We start from the raw sequence: 20599 nt of genomic DNA, 5'->3' as shown, positions 1-20599 counted from the left end.
TCCAATTGCCTCTGAAATGAACTTTTTCTGAATTATAATTTTCCCCTCATTTGCTGTTGAAAACAGTATTTTATTTTGGGTTTATTTGTGTTTAATAATCATAGCTTAATTCTACTTTAGGCAGTCCTATTTCTTATAACTCTTCCTCTCACACTCAAACTCCTGGATTCCTTACTTCTTTCCCTGGTTTTGGATTTTTACTGAATTTATTCATTCCTTTCTCTTTCTCTAAGCTTCCCTTCTTTCCCCACCTCTGAGTTAAAATCCAACTTTGCTTTTGTTAGTTTTTTTTAATTTTCTACACCTTTTATTTCTCTTACTATTCTTATTTCTCTTACCTTTCTCTGCCTTTCCCCTAGACTTCTTATTTATGAGTCTAATACTTAATTATTCCTTCTTTAGTCTTTGGGATTCCTTATGATATTAAAAGTTTCTAAGGTACACATTTTGAGTTCTATTATTTTGAATAATTTTATCTTACTACCTTGTAGTACCTATCTTGAACTTCCTAATTGAAATAATAAATGGAAGGTGATATAGCCTTTGAAGTTCCTGAAAGGGGAAGACTAGAAAAAATTATTGTCCTGTGATAGAATTTTTCTGTGCAGTTCATTACTTGCCCCTGCTTTCCTCATCAACTTTTTTTTTCTGTTTTCCATGCAGTGTCTTCTAGATCCAAGTGTTCCCACTCTCTTGAGTGGTCATTTGAACCCAGGAGTTTAGGTTCCCTTTCTGAGCTTTGAAGGCACATCATTCTTTCAGTGGTAGCAGTAACGCTTAAGATGCCAAATCTCTGCAGATAGCACCCAAGGTCCCTATCTCCCTTTCTAGAATATTTCCCTCTATGGGAGGTTTCTTCAATGGGTGGTTTTACCCTCCCCCAATTAACTCTGCATTAAGTTTTTCTCTTCTTTCTTTTAATCTTCTCTTTATTGTATCACCCATGGTCCACTAGGCCTTCCTGAGAGACTAGAGAATTTATTTTCTTTCACTGATTGCTGTCCTCTGCTTGATTTGAGTATATCACAAATTCCTCTATCTTATTCCTCTCTTCCCCTTTTATGCACACTCTCATTCTGCATTCAATCACTTTGTAGGCTCAAGTGTTGTGGTGTGTCAGGTCTGTCCTTCCACCATTAGTTCTTCTATTTAAATTACATTCATGCTGTTGTCCGCTTGTGTACTTTGAGAAAGAGATCTCTTAATGATCTGTGTATTATGTTTTTCTACTGTTTTTTTAAAAATCCATAGGTGTCTTTCTCTTTAGTTTATTAAAATCAGTTTTTTTCTTATTCCCACCCCAGGGTAATTTATTTAAATTATTGTGCCTTTGTTTGCCTTTCTTGTATTTCAGAAATCCAGTCTAGGCAGGTTTTTTGTTTTGGGACAAGGGTATAATAAAGCTCCAAATATCTTTCTTTCTTTTCTTTTTATTAGGCATAAGTTTTCAGAGTTTATCATACTAAGTTAAATTTTGTATTCCACTGCTCTTCTGGTCCCTTATATGGTTTCTTGTGGGTGTCAAATTAAGTCCCATTTGATTTTTCTTATCTTTCCTTTATTTTTTACAGTCTTAAAAGTCTTTTTTTCTAGGTACTTAGAGAATTTGTTGTCTTTGGAATAATTAAATTTAACCCTCATATGTTTTGAAATTTGCAATTTGTTTTTTTTTTCCCTCACTGAATTCTTTTAGGTGATGCTTTGTTATTTCTGTTCAACACTTTTGGGCAGTTTTATTGTACTGTTTCTTGTATTATGATATTTTGGTTTTTTTGATTTATGTTCTTCTGGGAGGTCTATAAATCTTCAGTTTTTTCTTTGCATCCTGTCTTTAAAATGTAATGTTTTACTTGATCATGTTTTCTTTTGACTTTTGTTTGTTTTGCTTCTCTCCTCTTTGCATTTCACATTAGTTGTCCTTTGTTTCTTTGCTGAGATTAGCACCAGGGGTATAACTTTGTTGGAATTTTTTTCCTTTTCTGCCTGTACTTTCTGCTGTACCTGACCATAAATTCTACTTTCACAATTATTAGTCTCTTGAATTATTTAACAGTATCCTACTGTGGATCCATATTTTCTTGGGAATCCAAAGAAGTCTGTGCCTCATCGAATATTGATTCATTTTCCTTTTTCTTGCAATATTTGGTGATGTTTGGACTTGTGTTTAAATAATCTGGAGACTAGGTCATCAGCTGGTCCTTCTGTTTTTAATATCTTAATTATTGGTGTGTTTCTGTTTAGCAGAGTTTTTAAACTGAAATTTTTTTCTTCCTGAGATATTTGGTAATCTCATTCATTTTCCTCTTATATTCTTGTTTCACTGTTTCTGATTCCTCCTTTGATGGTTCTTTCTCCAAAACCAGTTCAGCTTCTCCCCATGCTGGGCAAAATGAATTCTTTGGGAACAAAATTGCCCTCAGCCGGATGCCATTTCCTTTTCACAAAATCCACACAAATTCAGACACCCTGCCCCAGTGCCTGCACTTAATATTCCAACCAGTCTGTGCTGCTTTCTTGATATACAAAGTTGGTGAGACTCAATACTTGCTGCAATAGAGTAAAAGGGCAAGAACAGAAAATGGTGTGTGGAAGGGATAGTTAGCCAGCAGAACCTATAATAGCAGAAAGGGTTAGCTGATAGGATTGCACAGTACAAACCCATGGATTTGATTGGTCTTCATTGGATTGTACCATAAACTCAATTATAATTGCTTTACTTCTTTTTTTAGGGTTTTTTTTTTTGCAAGGCAAATGGGGGTTAGGTGGATTGCCCAGGGCCACACAGCTAGGTAATTATTAAGTGTCTCAGACCGGATTTGAACCCAGGTACTCCTGACTCCAGGGCTGGTGCTCTATCCACTGCGCCACCTAGCTACCCCCTGCTTTACTTCTTAATAATTCTTATTTTGGAGTGGTAAGAGAAGTAATGAGAATCAGAAAAATTGTGTAGTCCTTAATTTTGTTGGTCATGTGACTCATTACAGGTTTGTTTAGTTGTTTTATTTTAAGTAAGTTTTGTGGACACATGACCTGAAATCAGACATATTTAAGGGAGCCTATTTCTTAAACCAAAGGTTTCAGTATGTGCTTTAATGCACATTTTTATATATTAATAAATGCCTGTTTCTTCCCTTGCTATTGAATGACTCTGAGATATACACAATGTGACTATTAACATCAGCAATATAGATCATAACCCACCTGGGTCTCCTTAGCATGAAAAGGGTCTTTTTCTAGTATTCTTGGCCTGACATAGATGCCATTGGAGTTTATTAGCAGGCTATTAGTTATTTGTTGCCCTTGCCCCATTACCAGCCCATATACTTTCTAATCATATATAAGGGAAAGCAAAACCTCTCTCTCCTTTCTCTTTTGCTTCTTAACTATACTTAGCACTGCTATTCATGAAATTAACTTTAGAACAGGATTGGCAGAGTGACCATTGAACTAATTGTTTAAAAAATCTGTAGAAAAAAATGCCAGGATGTCTGCACATAAATGATTTTGTGAAGCCAATTGAACGGAGAAACTGTGATATAGAAAGAAGACTTGAGTTCAAATTTCTTTGTGTCACTTAATAATTTATTAAAATGAGAAAATATATATCCATTTTCTCAGGTCTGTTGTAAGGGATAAATGAGTAATAAAGTACTTTATAAAAGAAAAGCACCTCAGGTAACTAGGTGGCGCAGTGGATAGAGCACCGGCCCTGGAGTCAGGAGTACCTGGGTTCAAATCCGGCCTCAGACACTTAATAATTACCTAGCTGGGTGGCCTTGGGCAAGCCACTTAACCTCCATTGCCTTGCCAAAAAAAAGACATTACAAAAGAAAGAAAGAAAAGCACTATTGTGACCATTCCCAGGGATACCATTGTAATACTCTTTGTTTTCTCATGTTCTTGCTGTTTGACCACTTGGCCTCTTCTAGGTCTGTTTCTTTTTTTGTTGTTGTTTTGGGTTTTTTTAGGTTTTTGCAAGGCAAATGGGGTTAAGTGGCTTGTCCAAGGCCACCCAGCTAGGTAATTATTAAGTGTCTGAGACCGGATTTGAACCCAGGTACTCCTGACTCCAGGGTTGGTGCTTTATCCACTACGCCACCTAGCCTCCCCTCTAGGTCTATTTCTGATGAAATCTTTTATATCACTTATGTACAGGCAGCCTACTTTTACCTTAGTGGAGAGAATGTTGGAGTTTGAGCTAGGAAGGCCTGACTCAACACTAACCAACTGTGGGACCCTCACCAGGTCATAAAATTTCTGAATAAATTCATCGGTAAAATGAGGGGTGTTGGAATTTATGATCCATAGGGTTCCTTGTATCTCCACTGTTAAATTCCAAATCTAATGGCTTTTTCTTAATGCTCATGTCTCTTATTTCAGTAACCTTTGATACTGTTGATCAAACGTTCCATTTTCTTATATGTAATGCCTTTCCATGTCCTTTAAAGTCCAGCAACACTTCATCCTCAATCTGTGCTATCTCTATAGGATTTTAAAACTTAGGTTTTGATATCTTAGAACACAGTCACAGTAGGTCAGGCAAAGACCTAGGATGTATTCTAAAATATTCAGCAGTTAAGAAAAACTAATAAGCCAATACAGCGTTGAAAATTCAGAATTTAAAAAGCAATCCTTAAATGCTAAGAACAAGGAGTAGTTCCAGCAAAAAGTTACTGTAGTAAGAATACTTGAAAATCTTAGCACTAAAAAGTCTTAAAAGAGAAAATTAAAAGTAGTATAAGAAACAAATCAGTCTATCTAATAAGCTGAAAGCACTGCATTGTATTTTAACCTTGGGTTTTAAAGTCCTAGATCTACAAGAGATTCTAGAAATTGTTGTGAGGTTGACCTGTGTTTTCTTGCTTTCTATTAACCACTGAAGCAAGTCACTAAGAAACTTCAGTGACCGGAACTGCAGTGTGCCAAGTCCTGCTGTTACATACTTTTTGTTTTGTCTTCAGCTAAAACCCCCAGATGCTTATGTTTGGTCTTTAACCTTTGGTCATATGAATAAGGCTCTCACTGCATAGAAAGAGTTCTGGCTCTGTGGCTATGAGTATCAAAATAAGTCCCTACTGTTTCCTGAAAGCCTGGATGATTTGGGGCAAATAATTGAACGTTTCTGTAGTCTGCTTTTCTCATTCATTAACTGAGAGGGTTGGATGAGATGATTTCCAAGACCAACTGTTACTCTAAATCTTGAATCATAGGATCCTATGATTGTTTAGAGCCCAGTGAAAGAATGGAAGGAAATATAATTAGGAGATTTTTTGACTAGTTGTTGAGAGCAATTGTGAGGTAAAAAAATACTTATTGAGGGGCGGCTAGGTGATGCAGTGGATAAAGCACCAGCCCTGGAGTCAGAAGTACCTGGGTTCAAATCCGGTCTCAGCCACTTAGTAATTTCCTAGCTGTGTGGCCTTGGGCAAGCCACTTAACCCCATTTGCGTTGCAAAAAAAACCTTAAAAAAATACTTATTGAAATGAATTGGAAATTGAATGATAGGAGAAGCTTAGAAGTCCACAAAGCTTTGAAGAATGTAGATGGCTTTTGGGGGGTAAATTTTTTATTAATTTTTATTAATTTTAACAGAACAAGAAAAGAAATAAAAACATTGCCATGTACACAATTTTCCAACAGTCACACAAAATGTGAACACAAAACTTAATCTGAGAGTTTAATGTCTATGAAAGTTTTTTCCCAGTTAATTGCAGTACTATTATTCTTGACTCCATTGATTTTATTTATGCAAAAAAATTTAATTTAAAAGTTGAAATTATCAATTTTATACTTCAACAATGCTCTCCCCTTATAATGTACTTTATGATATGAATCTCTTCTTTTCAACTCAGATTTTTTTTTAGTAATTTAGTAATTTGTTTGGCATGGTATGTTGATTATACTGGCTTTGCCTACCCATGAAAAATAATTCTTTTCGATTGAAATTTTATTTTATTTTTCCAATTACATGCATAGATTGTTTTCAACATTTCATCCATTTGCAAATTTATGAGTTTCACATTTTTCTGCCACCCTTTCTTCCCCCCCCCCCATATGGTGAATAATCTGGTAAAAGTTGTATGTGTATGTTCATGTTTAACATATATCCATATTAGTTGTGAAAGAATAATTAGAACTAAGGGAAAAGAAAAAGCCATGAGAAAGAAAGGGAAAACTTTAAAAATTTTAAGAAAGGGCGGCTAGGTGGCGCAGTGGATAGAGCACTGGCCCTGGAGTCAGGAGTACCTGAGTTCAAATCCAGACTCAGACGCTTAATAATTACCTAGCTGTGTGACCTTGGGCAAGCCACTTAACTCCATTCCCTTGCAAAAAAAAAAAGTTTTAAAAAGTGAACATAGTTTGTATACCTTATTCTACATTCAGACTCCATGTCTTTTTTTTTCTCTATTGGTAATATTGTCTATAGCAGGTCTCTTAGGATTATCCTTGATCAACTGTTGAGAGGATCTTTTTCCATCATATTTGATCATCTCATAATATTGTTGTTAATGGGTACGGTGTTCTCTTGGTTCTACTCACTTCACTCTGCAACAGTTCATGCAAGTCTTTGCATTCTTCTCTAAAGTCTGACCTCTGGAGTACAAAAGTACTCCATAACATTCACGTACCATAACTTGTTGAGCCATTCCCTAATCAATGGGTATCCTCACAATTTTCAATTCTTTGCCACTACAAAGAAATCTGCTATAAATATTTTTGAACTCAGGTCCTCCTGACTCCAGGGCCAGTGCTCTATCCACCTAGCTGTCCCTAGCTATAAATTTTTTTGAATATGTGAGACTTTTCCAAATTTTTATAATTTCTTTGAGATATAGACCTAGTATTGGTATTGATAGATCCTAGGGCATAGTTCCAAATTGCAATCAACAATAATTTGGAATTTTTTTTTTTTTTAGGTTTTTGCAAGGCAAACAGGGTTAAGTGGCTTGCCCAAGGTCACACAGCTAGGTAATTATTAAGTGTCTGAGACCGGATTTGAACCCAGGTACTCCTGACTCCAGGGCCGGTGCTTTATCCACTGCGCCACCTAGCCGCCCCGGAACTTTTTTCTTGTAACTATAAATAACTTTAATTTCTTCATCCCTGTTCATATGCTTTTATTGTTTGTCAATTGGGGAATGACATAATCTTACAAATTTGTCTTAATTCTTTATATATTTTAGAAATGGGGCATTTATCAGCAATACAAACTGTGAAAATTGTTTCCCAGCTATCTTCATTCCTTCTATTCTTGTTTGCAATTTATAATGTTCTCTCTTTCTTGTTTGCTGTTTAACTTCTCCCTTCTCCAAAGGTCCAACATATAAGAATATTCCTTGTTCTCTTAATTGATCAATAGTATCACCCTTTATGGCTAAATCCTGTGCCCATTTCAGCCTTATTTACAAAAATAAGAGTGGGAGATTGGGGTCTGTTCCTCATTTTTGCCATACTATTTTCTAGTTTGCCCAGCAGTTTTTGTTGAATAATGAGTTCTTTTCCCAGAAACTAGTGTCTTTAGGTTTATCAAACAGTCATGTCATTTGCTACTGTTTCTTTTGTACCTACTTTAATCCAATCCGCTAGTCTTTAACTTTTACCAGGCAGTTTTGGTGAATGCTGCTTTATAATATAGTGTTAGATCCACTATGTCTAGGCCACCTTCCTTTGCATTTTTTTCCATCAATTCCCTTGATATTCTTGACCTTTTGATGAATAATAAATATTACTTCAATTATTTAGGTATGACCATATTCATATAAAAAGTCTTTTATGTTTGCATAGTTCCTGGGTCTGTTTTGGCAAGTATTTTATAGCAGTTTAAATGATATAAACAAATATTGTTGAATAAATATTGCTGACAATGTAGTTTCCCTATGTTTCTCTTTTAAGTCTATTTTAGCTTGCTACTGCTTTTTTTTAATATAATAGATCCCACTCCTGCCCTTTATTTTCTCTTTGTGCATATCTGTCATTCTTATTGTCCCTTGATAGCAACATATTGTTGAATTCAGATTTTTTAATCTGCTATTCATTTCTGTTTTTAGACAAATTCATCCCATTCATATTCTAAGTTATAATTACTTGTATATTTTCCTCTTCCTATTTTTCCTTATTCCTTGCTTTTTTTTACTCTTCTTCCTCATTCTTCTACTTTACTTCTACCCAAAACTTGGCCCTTCTATTCGTTAACCTACCCACTCCTTTAAGAGATCTTCTGTTATTCCCCCCCCCCCCCCCCGTTCCCTTGTTTGCCCATTTATTTCTTTAGAAGATTGTTATACTCTTAGATATATTTGCTTTTTCTTGAACCAATTCCCAATGAGAGTAAAGTTCCATCACCACCTGATCTCCCTGCATTAGCTTCTTTTTAAGTCTCACTTGTAAGAGATAAGTACTCCTTTTAATCTCTCCCTACAGTTTTTTTCTAGAATCTCCATCACACTTAGTTCAGCCCAGTTCTTTCTTTCAAACTACCCAAACAATACTCATAACAGTACTTAATGATGTTTTCACATATAAGAAGTAAACAATATGATGTTAGTGAGTGTTGAATCAGTCTTTACTGTATACCTTATATTTTTCCTGGGTATTATATGACGATTTTCCCCCTGAAGTTCTAGGGTTTTTGTCATAAAAACCTGAAAATCTTTCAGTTTGTTAAATGTCCACTTTTTTAAATTGAAAATTATACTTAACTTTGCTAACTAAGTTATTCTTGGTTATATTATAGCCACTGTGCTACCTAGCAGCCTACAGCTGTACTATAGGTTTTTTGAAAGAAAAGTTGTTTGTAGCTCTATAATTTTTTTATTGATGACTTTGATTTATTTTTGAGTGACAATTTATTTTTTTCCAAATACATGTTATGAAAGATTTTCAACATTGAATATTCAACAATATCATATGCATATGCATATTTTTAAGTAACATAATTTCCTTCTACCCTCCCTTCCCACCCCTCTACCCTCAGTGACAATCTAGTGAATATTGTACATACACATTTTGTTTAACGTGTTTACAGATTAGTTGTTTTCTGTATGAGTAATTAAGATTAAGGGAAAAGAAAAAGAAACATGAGATAGGAAAGAAATATACATGAGAAATTTTTTAAAAAGTGAATGTATTGTTCATTCAGATTCTATAGGGGTTTTTTTTGGTTTTGTTTTACTTCCTCTGGATGTGGATATCATTGTCCATATAGTAGGTCTCCTAGGGTTATCCTAGCTCTCTGAACTGCTGAGAGGAGCTATGTCCAACAAGGTTGATCACCTCACACTGTTGTTAATATGTACAATGTTCTCTTGGTTCTGCTTGCTCCCTTCACTCAGCAATAACTCCTGTAATTTATTCCATGCTTCTCTAAAATCCAACCATTCAGGGGCGGCTAGGTGGCATAGTGGATAAAGTACCGGCCTTGGAGTCAGGAGTACCTGTGTTCAAATCTGGTCTCAGACACTTAATAATTACCTAGCTTTGTGGCCTTGGGCAAGCCACTTAACCCCACTTGCCTTGCAAAAACCTAAAAAAAAAAAAAATCCAACCATTCATAGTTTCTTATAGAACAATAGTACTCTGTCACATTCATATATCATAACTTGTTCAACCATTCCCTAATTGATGGACATCCTCTCAATTTCCAATTCTTTCCACTTCAAAAAGAGCTGCTATGAATATTTTGTGGCACTTTTCCCATTTTTTATGATTTCTTCTGGAAATAGTCTTAGTATTGGTCAGAGGGTATAATCAGTTTTATTGCTCTTTGGGCATAATTACATATTGTTGTATGTATGGTTGGATTAGTTCACAATTCCACTACCAATGTAATAGTGTCTCAGATTTCCCACAACCCTTCCAACAATGATCATTATCCTTTCTGGTCATATTGGCCAGTCTGAGAGGTGTAAAGCAGTCCCTCAGAGAAGCTTTAATTTGTATTTCTCTAATAAGTAATGATTTAGAGCAATTTTTCATATGACTACGGATTGCTTTGATCTCCTTACCTGTAAATTGCCTTTGCATATCCTTTGACCATTTGTCAATTAGGGAATGGGTTTTTTTTTTTTAAATATGACTCAGTTCTCTGTATATTTTAGAAATGAGTGCTTTGTCAGAAATATTAGTTGTAAAGATTGTTTCCCAGTTTACATTTCTTTTGATCTTGGTTACAGTGGTTTTATCTGTGCAAAAGTTTTTTTTGTTTGTTTGTTTTTGTTTTTTACAAGGCCATGGGGTTAAGTGACTTGCCCAAGGTCACACAGCTAGGTAATTATTAAGTTATCTGAGTCTGGATTTGAATTCAGGTGCTCCTGACTCCAAGGCCAGTGCTCTATCCACTGTGCCACCTAGCTTCCCCCAAAAGCTTTTTAATTTAATGCAATCTAAATCATCTAGTTGGTTTATAGTGATGTTCTCTATCTCCTCCTTAGTCATAAACTGCTTCCCTTTCCATAGATCTAACAAGTAAACTAGTCCTTGATCATCTAATTTAATTTGTTATAGTTTTGTTTTTTTATGTCTAAATCCTGTATCCATTTTGATCTTATCTTGGTATAGGGTCTGAGGTGTTGGTCTAATCTGTTTCTTCCATACTAACTTTCAATTTTCTCAGCATTTTTTATTGAAGAGAGATTTTATCCCAATAGCTGGACTCTCTGGGTTTATCAAGCAGCAGATTACTATAATCGTTTCCTGTTATTGCACCTAGTCTATTCCACTGGTCCACCATTTTATTTCTTAGCCAATACCAGACAGTTTTGATGACTTATGTGAAGCTAACATTTCTAATACAATATTGAATAGGAGTGGTGATAATGGGCATCCTTGTTTCACCCCTGATCTTATTGGGAATGCCCCTAGCCTATCCCCATTGCATATAATGCTTGTTGATGGTTTCAGGTAGATGCTGCTTATTATTCTAAGGAACAATCCATTTATTCCTGTGCTCTCTAGTGTTTTTCGAAGGAATGGGTGCTGTTATTTTGTCAAAAGCTTTTTTAGCATCTATTCATAAAATCATAATTTCTGATAGGTTTGTTATTGATCAATTAATTATACTGACAATTTTCCTAATATTGAACCAACCCTGCATTCCTGGGATAAATCCTACTTGGTCATAATGTATTATCCTAGTGATAAGTTATTGTAGTTATTTTGCTAAGATTGTATTTAAGATTTTTGCATCTATATTCATCAGGGAGATAGGTCTGTAATTTTCTGTTTTAACTATTTCTGGTTTAGGTATCAGCACCATATTGGTAACATAGAAAGAATTATGCAGAGTTCTGTCTTCACCTATTTTTCCGAAGAGTTTATATAGAATAGGAACCAGTTGTTCCTTAAATGTTTGATAGAGTTCACTTGTAAATCCATCTGGAGCTGGAGACATTTTCTCAGGGAGTTTATTGATGGTTTCTTCCATTTCTTTTTCTGAAATGGGCTTATTTTAAGTATTTTATTTCCTCTTCTGTTAATTCAGGCAGTTGGTATTTTTGTACATATTCAGCCATTTCACTCAGTTAACAAATTTTTTTACATACAGTTTGGCAAAATAGCTCAAAATTAATCTCTTTAATTTCCTCCAAAAATTTTTCATTTTTGATACTTGGTAATTTGATTTTCTTCTTTTTTTTTTTAATTGGATTAACCAAAGGTTCATCAGTCTTATTTGTTTATTTATTTGTTTGTTTTTTTGGAGGCAATTGGGGTTAAGTGACTTGCCCAAGGCCACACAGCTAGGTAATTATTAAGTTTCTAAGGTCAGATTTGAACTCAGGTACTCCTGACTCCAGGGCTGGTGCTTTATCTGCTGTACCATCTAGCCATCCCTAGTTAGATTTATCTAATTCTGTTATTATGGTTTGCTGTCCATGTCTCCTTGTAATTCACTCAGCTTTTCCAAGAATTTGGATGCTATACTAAACATGTACATACATGTTTAATAATGGTATAGCTTCATTGCCTATAGTGCCTTTAAAGAAGATAATTTACTTTTTTATTCATTTTAATGAGATCTGTTTTTGCTTATGCTTTGTCTGAAATCAGGATCCCTACCCCTGGGTTTTTGTTTTGTTTTGTTTTGTTTTTTTGCTTCCCCTGTAATATATTTTGCTCCAACCTCTTACCTTTACCCTGTGTATATCTCTGCTTCAGTTGTGTTTCTCATAAACAGCATATTGTAGGATTCTGGTCTTTGATCCATTAGGCTATCCACTTCTGTTTTATGGGAGAGTTCATCCCATTCACCTTTACAATTAAGATTACTAATTCTGTATTTCCATCTGTGCTATCTTTCTGCATTTATACTTTTCTTTTTTCCTTTCCTCTTATTCCTCCTCACCAAAGTTGTACTCCCTTTCCCCTTTAACTTTTAAGTTTTAACTTTTAGTTTATTTTCACTTATAATTTTGCCTTCCATTTTATCAGTCCCTTCTTCCCTTTTCTTTCCCTTTCCCTCCTCTCCAATTTCCCTATAGAGTAGGATAGATTTTTAAATCTAAGTGGGAAAGTATTTTATTTCTTCCCTGGACCAGATCTTTTAAATAGGATTTACTCAGTGTTCACACCTTCCTTTCTTTCCCTCTAGTATAATAGGTCTTAGTGCCTCTTCACCTGGTGTTGTTTATCAACTAATGCCTAGCCTCCTTCTTTTTATGTTTTTATTTGTTTTAACCCTGTCTTGTATTTACATCCCTTTTATCAACTTATACTCCTTTTATCTGATCTGATAGAAGTACTGTCAGTCAAAGGTTGATTGATTGATTGATAAGAAACATTGCCCTATAGTCACTAAGTACTCTCCCCTCTTATGTTTCAATAGAAATACACTTCTTAAGAATCATGAATCATCAAATTATAATCACTTTATACCTTGCCCCCTTTTTCAAGGACCCCCCCCATGGACTCATAGTCCTCATGAGCCAAAGCAACATGCAAAGCCAAATCATTTCATGAACCATTTGTACCCCCCCAAGCATATTTTCTCCCACACTTTCTTCCCCCTCCCCCTACCTCTAGCTCTCCAATTATGGTTCTTAAACCTGGTTAATTTAAGTATGGATTAAGATAAGATCACTTCCTAATATCTTTATGTCACCCTAATAAGTAAATTCCCACCCTCTGCCCCTATGGTACTGCAAACCTGAAGATTATATGGTATGGGAGAAACTGAACCTGGACCACCCAGCATAAGATGCCCTCATCAAAGAAGGTGCTAAGACAGAATTAAAGTTGGTCAAAGGAAATAGGAGACACATAAGTTTAGTTTTTACCTCGTCTATTTCTCTTAAACTTAGTGATGTCATCTTGGTTTTCTTCAATGGAAAGGCAGGAACCAACCATACCCATATCCTCTAAATTCAATTTCTTCAACTATATTCAACCTTTAACAATCCTAATAGAAATATAGTTCTCAAGAGTTAAAAGTGTTATGTCTTCCCTTTTGTAGAGTTGTATATAATTTAATGTACTTAATTAATATTTATTTTGTTTTATGCCTCTCTTAAGTCTTATATTTGGAGATTGGATTTTCAGTTAAATTATGATGTTTTCATCAGGAAATTTTGGAAGCCCTCTATTTCATACAACATCCATCTTGTCCCCTTGACAAAATATGCTGAAGTTTGCAGGGTAGTAAATTCTTAGTTGTAATCCTAGGTCCTTTGCCATCTGAAATATGGTATTCTAGGTCCCTCCTGGTCCTTCAGTGTTGAAGCTAAGAAGTCCTGAGTAAATCTGATTGTGTTTCCTTTGTATTTAAATTGCTTCTCTTTTGCTGCTGACAGTATTTTCCTTTTATTTGAGAATTCTGGAATTTGACTTCGATAGCTCTTGGAGGTTTTTATCCTGGGGTCTCTTTCTGGAGGAGTTCTGTGTATTCTTTCAGTGACTATTTTGTGTTCTTGATCTAGCAGATTTGGACAGTTTTCCCTGAAAGATATTTTCTAGACTCTTTTTTTTTTTTAATCTAGGCTTTCAGGTAGACCAGTAATTCATAAATTATCTCTGCTAGATCTATTTTCCAGATCTTTTATTTTTCCTAAGAGGTATTTTACCTTGTCTTCAATTTTTTTCATCTTTTTTACTTTGTTTCATGGAATCTTGTAGTCTCATAGATTCATTAGTTTCTATTTGTTCAATTCTCAATTTTAGGGTTTGATTTTCTTCACATAGCTTTTGTGTTTCCTTTTTCAGTTGGTTAATTTTACTCTTTGTTGAATTACATTCCCTTTCCAGATGGGTTAATTTGAGTTTTAGATGAATTGCATTCTTTTCCAGTTTGATTTTGGTTTTAGATAAGTTCCATTTCTTTTCCAGTTGGTTGATTTGAGTTTTAGATGAGTTTCAGTCCTTTTAGTCAGTTTTATTTTTTTGAGGAGTTACATTCTTTTTCCACTTTGGTTATTTTGCTTTTGTAGGTCATTTCTTTCTTCCATCTTTCTTTTCTTCTTTGGTTTTTAAATTCTTTTTTAAGTTCATCTATGATCTTTTGGATTTGAGTCCAGTTCATAGCCTCTTTTGAGACTTCCCATGTGGGTGATTTTTCACTGCTTCTGAGATGGCATTGTTATCTTTATCTGCATAGTAGCTTTCTATGATAGATGCTTTTTTAGCTTTTTTTTTTTTTTTTGCTCATTTTGATTGCTTGAGCTCTGCTCCTGGATATAGAGAGTATAGACCTAAGCTTTTTATGCTGGGACTGGGGTCTGATCCTTAGCTCATTGTTGACCAAGATGTTGCCTATGTAGCCCAGGCATTGCCTTTGCAGAGGTTTGTTTCCTCCTTCCAAGTCTAGATTCTGCCTTTGCAGTGGTTTGTTCTCAACCCAGTCCTGTATTTTGCCCCAGTGTTCCGACTTTATTTGAAGTCAGGACCCTTCCTGCTGGCTTGCTGTAAAGCTATTGGGACTTATACTGTTGTCAAGCTGCGGGACCTGGATTGTACTATGGCTAAAAGCCTCCCACTGACTTTACTGCTCTCCTGCCTAGTTGGGTATGACTTCCCCTTTTCCCCCAAAGAGACAGACCTTCACTGAAGATCCTCCATAATGTCTACAGTTGAAAACTTGTTTCAGTCTTGTCTTTTTTTTTTTTGGTGGGATCTCTAACTTTAATGTCTGTGTAGAGGCTTCCAAGAGCATGCTAGCTTCATGCCATCATTTTGATTCTACCCCAGAAGTCTCCTTTAATTTCTCTATAGCTTTCTTAAAAGTTTTTTTTTGGTAGCATCATCAATTTAGAGCTGGAAAGGGACCTTACAAATTATAAATTATCACCTGTTTTTATAAGTGAGGGTACTGAGTGAAGCCCTAAGAAGTGAAGGGATTTGCCGCATGTCACCCAAGTAGAGCCAGGGTTTGAATTTGGGCACTTTGACTCTGCAACCAATGCTCTTTTTAGGTTTTTGCAAGGCAAATGGGGTTAAGTGGCTTGTCCAAGGCCACACAGCTAGGTAATTATTAAGTGTCTGAGACCGGATTTGAACCCAGATACTCCTGACTCCAGGGCCGGTGCTTTATCCACTGCACCACCTAGCTGCCCCAATCAATGCTCTTTTACCTTCCCCATTGCTGCCCCTTTATTTGGGTTTGTAAATGTAAAAGTAAAGTTCTTCTAACTCTTACTTCCTACACATTATCTAAATTTCACAAAATTAAAAACTTTCTATAGATTAATGTAGTACAATCTTGCTAAAGAAGAATATCTCTTTAATAACCTAAAAAATTTTGAGGACCCTCAGTACAGTGATAAATGTACTATTGAAATCAGAAATGTTAACCTACTATTGAGTAGTCTGTTGTTTCAGGGGAACTAGGACCTCACAAACTAGCAATAATTGATATAACCATAGGTCTTTGAAGTAATTTCAAAGACCAGAGGCTGTGAGTCAGCCCTCTGACTTCATTAGGTTTTTATCATAGTTTGGACAGCACTCTAGTATTATGTTCAGTTTCTCGACTAAAAATAAATCTCTTTGATTCTTAAGGTGAATTTACTGAGTTGTCTATTTTCTAGTTGGGTATTTTTTTAACAACTTTTGTTAGCCTTTTGGGAAACTATTCCTGCTTCCATTTTAAAGAAAATTTCAAGATTCATTTTTTGATTTGTTTTTTTTCTTTCACACAGAGATTTTAAAATAAAACTGAAATTAGAAATGAATTCATTTTAACTATGACTAATATTAAAGTATTACTAAGTTCCTTAACCTTTTATAGTCATGTTTATAACTACTGTACTAGTGTACATCAATCCAACCAAGCTCGAGGAGCTGGAGTGCCCCCTTCTAAATCTAAGAAAGGTCAAACACCTGGAGGAGCTCAGTTTGTTGGTTTGGAATTATACAAACGACTGAAAGAATTTCTGAAGAATTATTTGACAAACCTTCTTAAGGTAAGATTCTTTTACATTGTGAACTACGTAGTTAAAAACAGATGTAAAATACAAGTAGATACTCAACAAAATGTGGAATGATACCTAAATGTTAAAGTCTTCAAAGTGTCATTCAACACTGTTGAAATTGTTGATTCCTTTTGCCCAAAGTAGAAATGGAATATTTTTTATAAATTTTTTATAAATAACTTGTATATTTTTAACATCTAATGCAATTATATAATTAGATTCTTCTATTGTAAGCTGAATGACCATTTGTTGGATGTCATGTAAGGGATTTGTGAAATGGACCAAGAGGTTGGGCAAGATGACATCTAAGGTCTCTTGATTCTATGACCCAGCTCTTAATTTACTTCCCTTTAAATTATTTTAATTTCTTAGAAATTCATGGCCATTTTCCTACTGTGACATTAAGAAATCCAGTTTATTTAAAGGTTTATTTTCTAACAACACCATACATAAACTATGAAAAGATAGCTTGTCTTAAAGATTTACACAAATGACTTTCTCAAAAGTAATTTTGCTGTGAGACTTAGGAACAATAGAATTACTACTATCTTAATTAACCAAGGTGAGTTTCTTTGAATACCTGTTTCTTTTTGAGTATGGTTTTTGCCCTGATGTACTCCTCTTGCCTGGGTAGTGATTAAGTTTTTTTTCCCCTTCATCTTCTGCCTTTTTCTTCCTCAGTCTTCATCTCTGTAGCAAAGGCAGTGTGGTGCCTTACTTCCAGCCACACGGATGGGCAAGTGGGGCCTTCAGCTGGTGCTATACATGTTATATAGAGTGAGTGAAGATATCTATACTCTCTACCCTGGGAAATTTAGCACATATTTTTCTGTGTATATATTCATACTTTGAACTACACAGATCTGGTACAAAAATTTCAGCATGCTCCAGATTGTTTTTTCCTTAAATAACTTTATACATTAGAAACATTTAACCTGTTTCTAAAAAAAAAAAAATTTTAAGTCGATTTGATTGCCCACAACTTGTTGTAATTTAGTATTGTCTTCCCCACATAGAATGTTCTTAATATCTTTTTGAAATTGATTTTTCAAAAAAATGCCAATCTTGATAAAATGAATCCTTTCATTTTGTTTAATGTATATAGGTAAAGTACAAGACATTATAGAAGATAAAATTGTTATAACTGTTCTTTAGTGACAGTGAAATTTAAATTTTGTTCCTTATAATAAGGTGTGATTTTTATACATGCCTTTACATTTTTTTTTATTTAGTCCTTTTGTACTTGATATATTTGTTAGATTAAGATTTTTCAAGAGACTTATAGAGGAGTATTTCTCCTTATCTTTAATAGAACTTTGAAGCTGGAAGGGACATTAGAAATTATCTAGCCCAACCCTCTGAATTGATAGATATGAAATGAATTCACAGAGGAGGTTGAGTGACTTGCCCAAAGTTGCCTAGTTGGGATGAGTTTGAAAAATAAGGCTTTTATTTCATTTACTAGGTAGAAGTCCCACTGGTAATGAAAAAAATTAATCCTAACTTAAAATTAAAATCCATTTTTATCTGTATTGAAAATCAACCAGAGGCTTATTACTAGAAGATTAGCTTTCAGGTGATAATTTTTCCTGGCACCTATATTTCATGAAAAACCTTCTTAAGGCATGGAAATGTTTTGATAAGTGTTAAGTGAAGAAAATATACTTCAGTGAAATAAAATTTTTTTGTTTAAAAAATAAAAAAAAATTCTTATTGCTAAAAGAAATAATTTTGAACAGTTTATTAAATTCTGTTGCTTAGGGATGGCTAGGTGCCGCAGTGGATGGAGCACCGGCCTTGGAGTCAGGAGTACCTGGGTTCAGGAGTACCTGGGTTTAGGAGTACCTGGGTTCAAATCCGACCTCAGACGTTTAATGATTGCCTAGCTGTGTGGCCTTGGGCAAGCCACTTAACCCCATTGCCTTGAAATAATCTAAAAAAATAAAAAAATAAATAAATTCTGTTGCTTAGGAAACCAAGTCATATGTCACAAAATTTGATTCATATGTTCCCTTCTGCACATTACAGTGTTTTATTTAAATATAAAGAAGGAACACTATTCACAAAATAAATGTTGATGCCATCATGGACTGAAGAGCACTAGAATTTTAAAACTAAAAAATAATTATTTCAGGGGAATCCTTTGCTCTGTAGCCAAAGAAATAAGTTAATCTTCCCTGAAACTTCAAAATTTACCTCATTTGCTAATGTGTATGTGTTTATATCCCTTCTGCAACCTACATAATGATATGTGTTATATCCTCTTAGATCATTTTTAGGATGTGCACAAACATAAATAAAAACATTTTTATGGACTATATTTAATTATTTATGTATTTGCATTAAAAATGAGTGATCTTAAAGTTTTAGTGAACTTAATTGTTTTAGGATGGAGAAGATTTGATGGATGAGAGTGTACTGAAATTCTACACTCAACAATGGGAAGATTATCGATTTTCAAGCAAAGTGCTGAATGGAATTTGTGCCTACCTCAATCGACATTGGGTTCGCCGTGAGTGTGATGAAGGACGAAAAGGAATATATGAAATCTATTCAGTAAGGATTTAGAAAAGCCACCTTAAAATGTGTATTATTTTCTTGAAGATATTTCGTCTATTTGTAAGGTGATCTAAATGTAGATGTTATTATATTGTCTTAGATTATTTGGTAAATTACAACTTGTAACTTGCTGTTTTAAATTCCATCATTAAATACCATTTAAGAGCTTTGTTCAATTAGAGACGGTTAGGGTAAGTAGTTGGAATGTTATGTCTTGATTGAAAAGCTGCTACATTGCTTCCTACTTGTTCTTTTTAATTATTTGTTTGGAAGAGTTTTCATCCTAATCTCCAAGTATTCATCATCATCTTTTATAGTGTTAGAACCTTGTTGCCCTTAAGAAACACCAAGAAATATCCAATGAAACTTTCAGTTTATTTTCTTTATTTCTTTGCAAATAGATTCAGAAATGGGAACATTGATGGGTTAAATCACTGCCAATACAACATTTTGGGCAAGAAAACTTTTCCTAAAGCAATTAAGGAAGAAGACAACACAGCTTATATTTGGGACAAAATAATAATTATAGAACAAATCTGTTTTAAAACACACATACACATATACATATATATAATTACAGTGTCCAGTTCTATGTAATGAAGTTATTACAGCCTCCTAATGCTATTTTGATTCCATCAAATTATGTTAAAATTCCTAACCTCACAGGAGTCAGCCTCCTCTATATAACAAATTTTTTTTAAGGAATTATAGTTATTTATCTAATTATTTATACTTCTTTCATAGCCTTAATAAGTACTGAGGACAGATAGGTGGTGCATTGAATAGACCTTGGAGTCAGAAAGATGGGAGTTTGAATCCAACCTCAGGCACTTGATACTTACCATCTGTGTGACCTTGGGCAAGTCACTTAATCCTGGCTGCCTTGCATCCAGGGCCATTTCCAGTCATTCTAATTCATATGTGACCACTGGACTCAGATATCTGACTCTGGAGGAGAAAATGAGACTGGTGACGTAGCACAGCATCCCCTCACTCAAATCAATTTAGGTGCTTGTCATGGTATCACCTCCCCTGATGTCATGATCTTCTTCAATATTGGAGGACAAATATCAACATTTATTGTTGATAGGTTGTTGATAGTCTTTCCATTTGATATGGTACCTTCTTTATCTTATCCCCCAAAATATCTCAGGATTAGGAGGGATGAAAATGTTAGAATTAAGTAGAGTCTAGGATAGGGTAGAGGAAGTGATACATACAACTCATTCACAGGTGCTGTTCCCTGTTTTCCTTGAAAAATATATTTGCTAACAAAATTAATTTGCTAATAAAAATACACAGAGCCTTTTGTGAGAACTATGGCATTTTTAGTCATTTCAGATGGTCAGAGCACCAGTGCTGGGCACTAAGACTTTTCCTTTCTCCATTCCCATGATCAGATGTGTACATACTATTGAAGAATAATCATATTGAGACGTTTGATGTTAGATAAGTGAATGCAAGGAAAGGCATCATGCACAGTTTATTGAAAAAAGATCTAATCACAGCCAAGAGGATCTAGGTCCATGTCCAGCCTCTGACCTCCTGATGTACTCTGGCAAATGACCCAATAACCTGTCAGAAATGAAAAGGCAACTGTAATTCACCCTCTTCCATAATTGACAAACTTTGAATTAAAGAT

General features: G+C 34.7%; 1 protein-coding gene across 3 annotated transcripts in view; it reads left to right on the top strand.

Moving 5' to 3' along the window:
• Nucleotides 1-20599, top strand: part of CUL1 (cullin 1) — a 121464-nt gene that overhangs the window by 42662 nt on the left and 58203 nt on the right. For all 3 annotated transcript variants that reach the window (XM_074193459.1, XM_074193460.1, XM_074193461.1), the window contains exons 3-4: nt 16215-16389; nt 18787-18954. In XM_074193459.1, the coding sequence (XP_074049560.1) occupies nt 16215-16389; nt 18787-18954 (343 nt within the window). The remainder of the gene's footprint in view (nt 1-16214; nt 16390-18786; nt 18955-20599) is intronic.

Source organism: Macrotis lagotis, chromosome 7, assembly GCF_037893015.1.
Source record: "Macrotis lagotis isolate mMagLag1 chromosome 7, bilby.v1.9.chrom.fasta, whole genome shotgun sequence".
In the NCBI taxonomy this organism is placed as follows: domain Eukaryota; kingdom Metazoa; phylum Chordata; class Mammalia; order Peramelemorphia; family Peramelidae; genus Macrotis; species Macrotis lagotis.
This window is presented reverse-complemented; position numbering and strand designations above follow the sequence as displayed.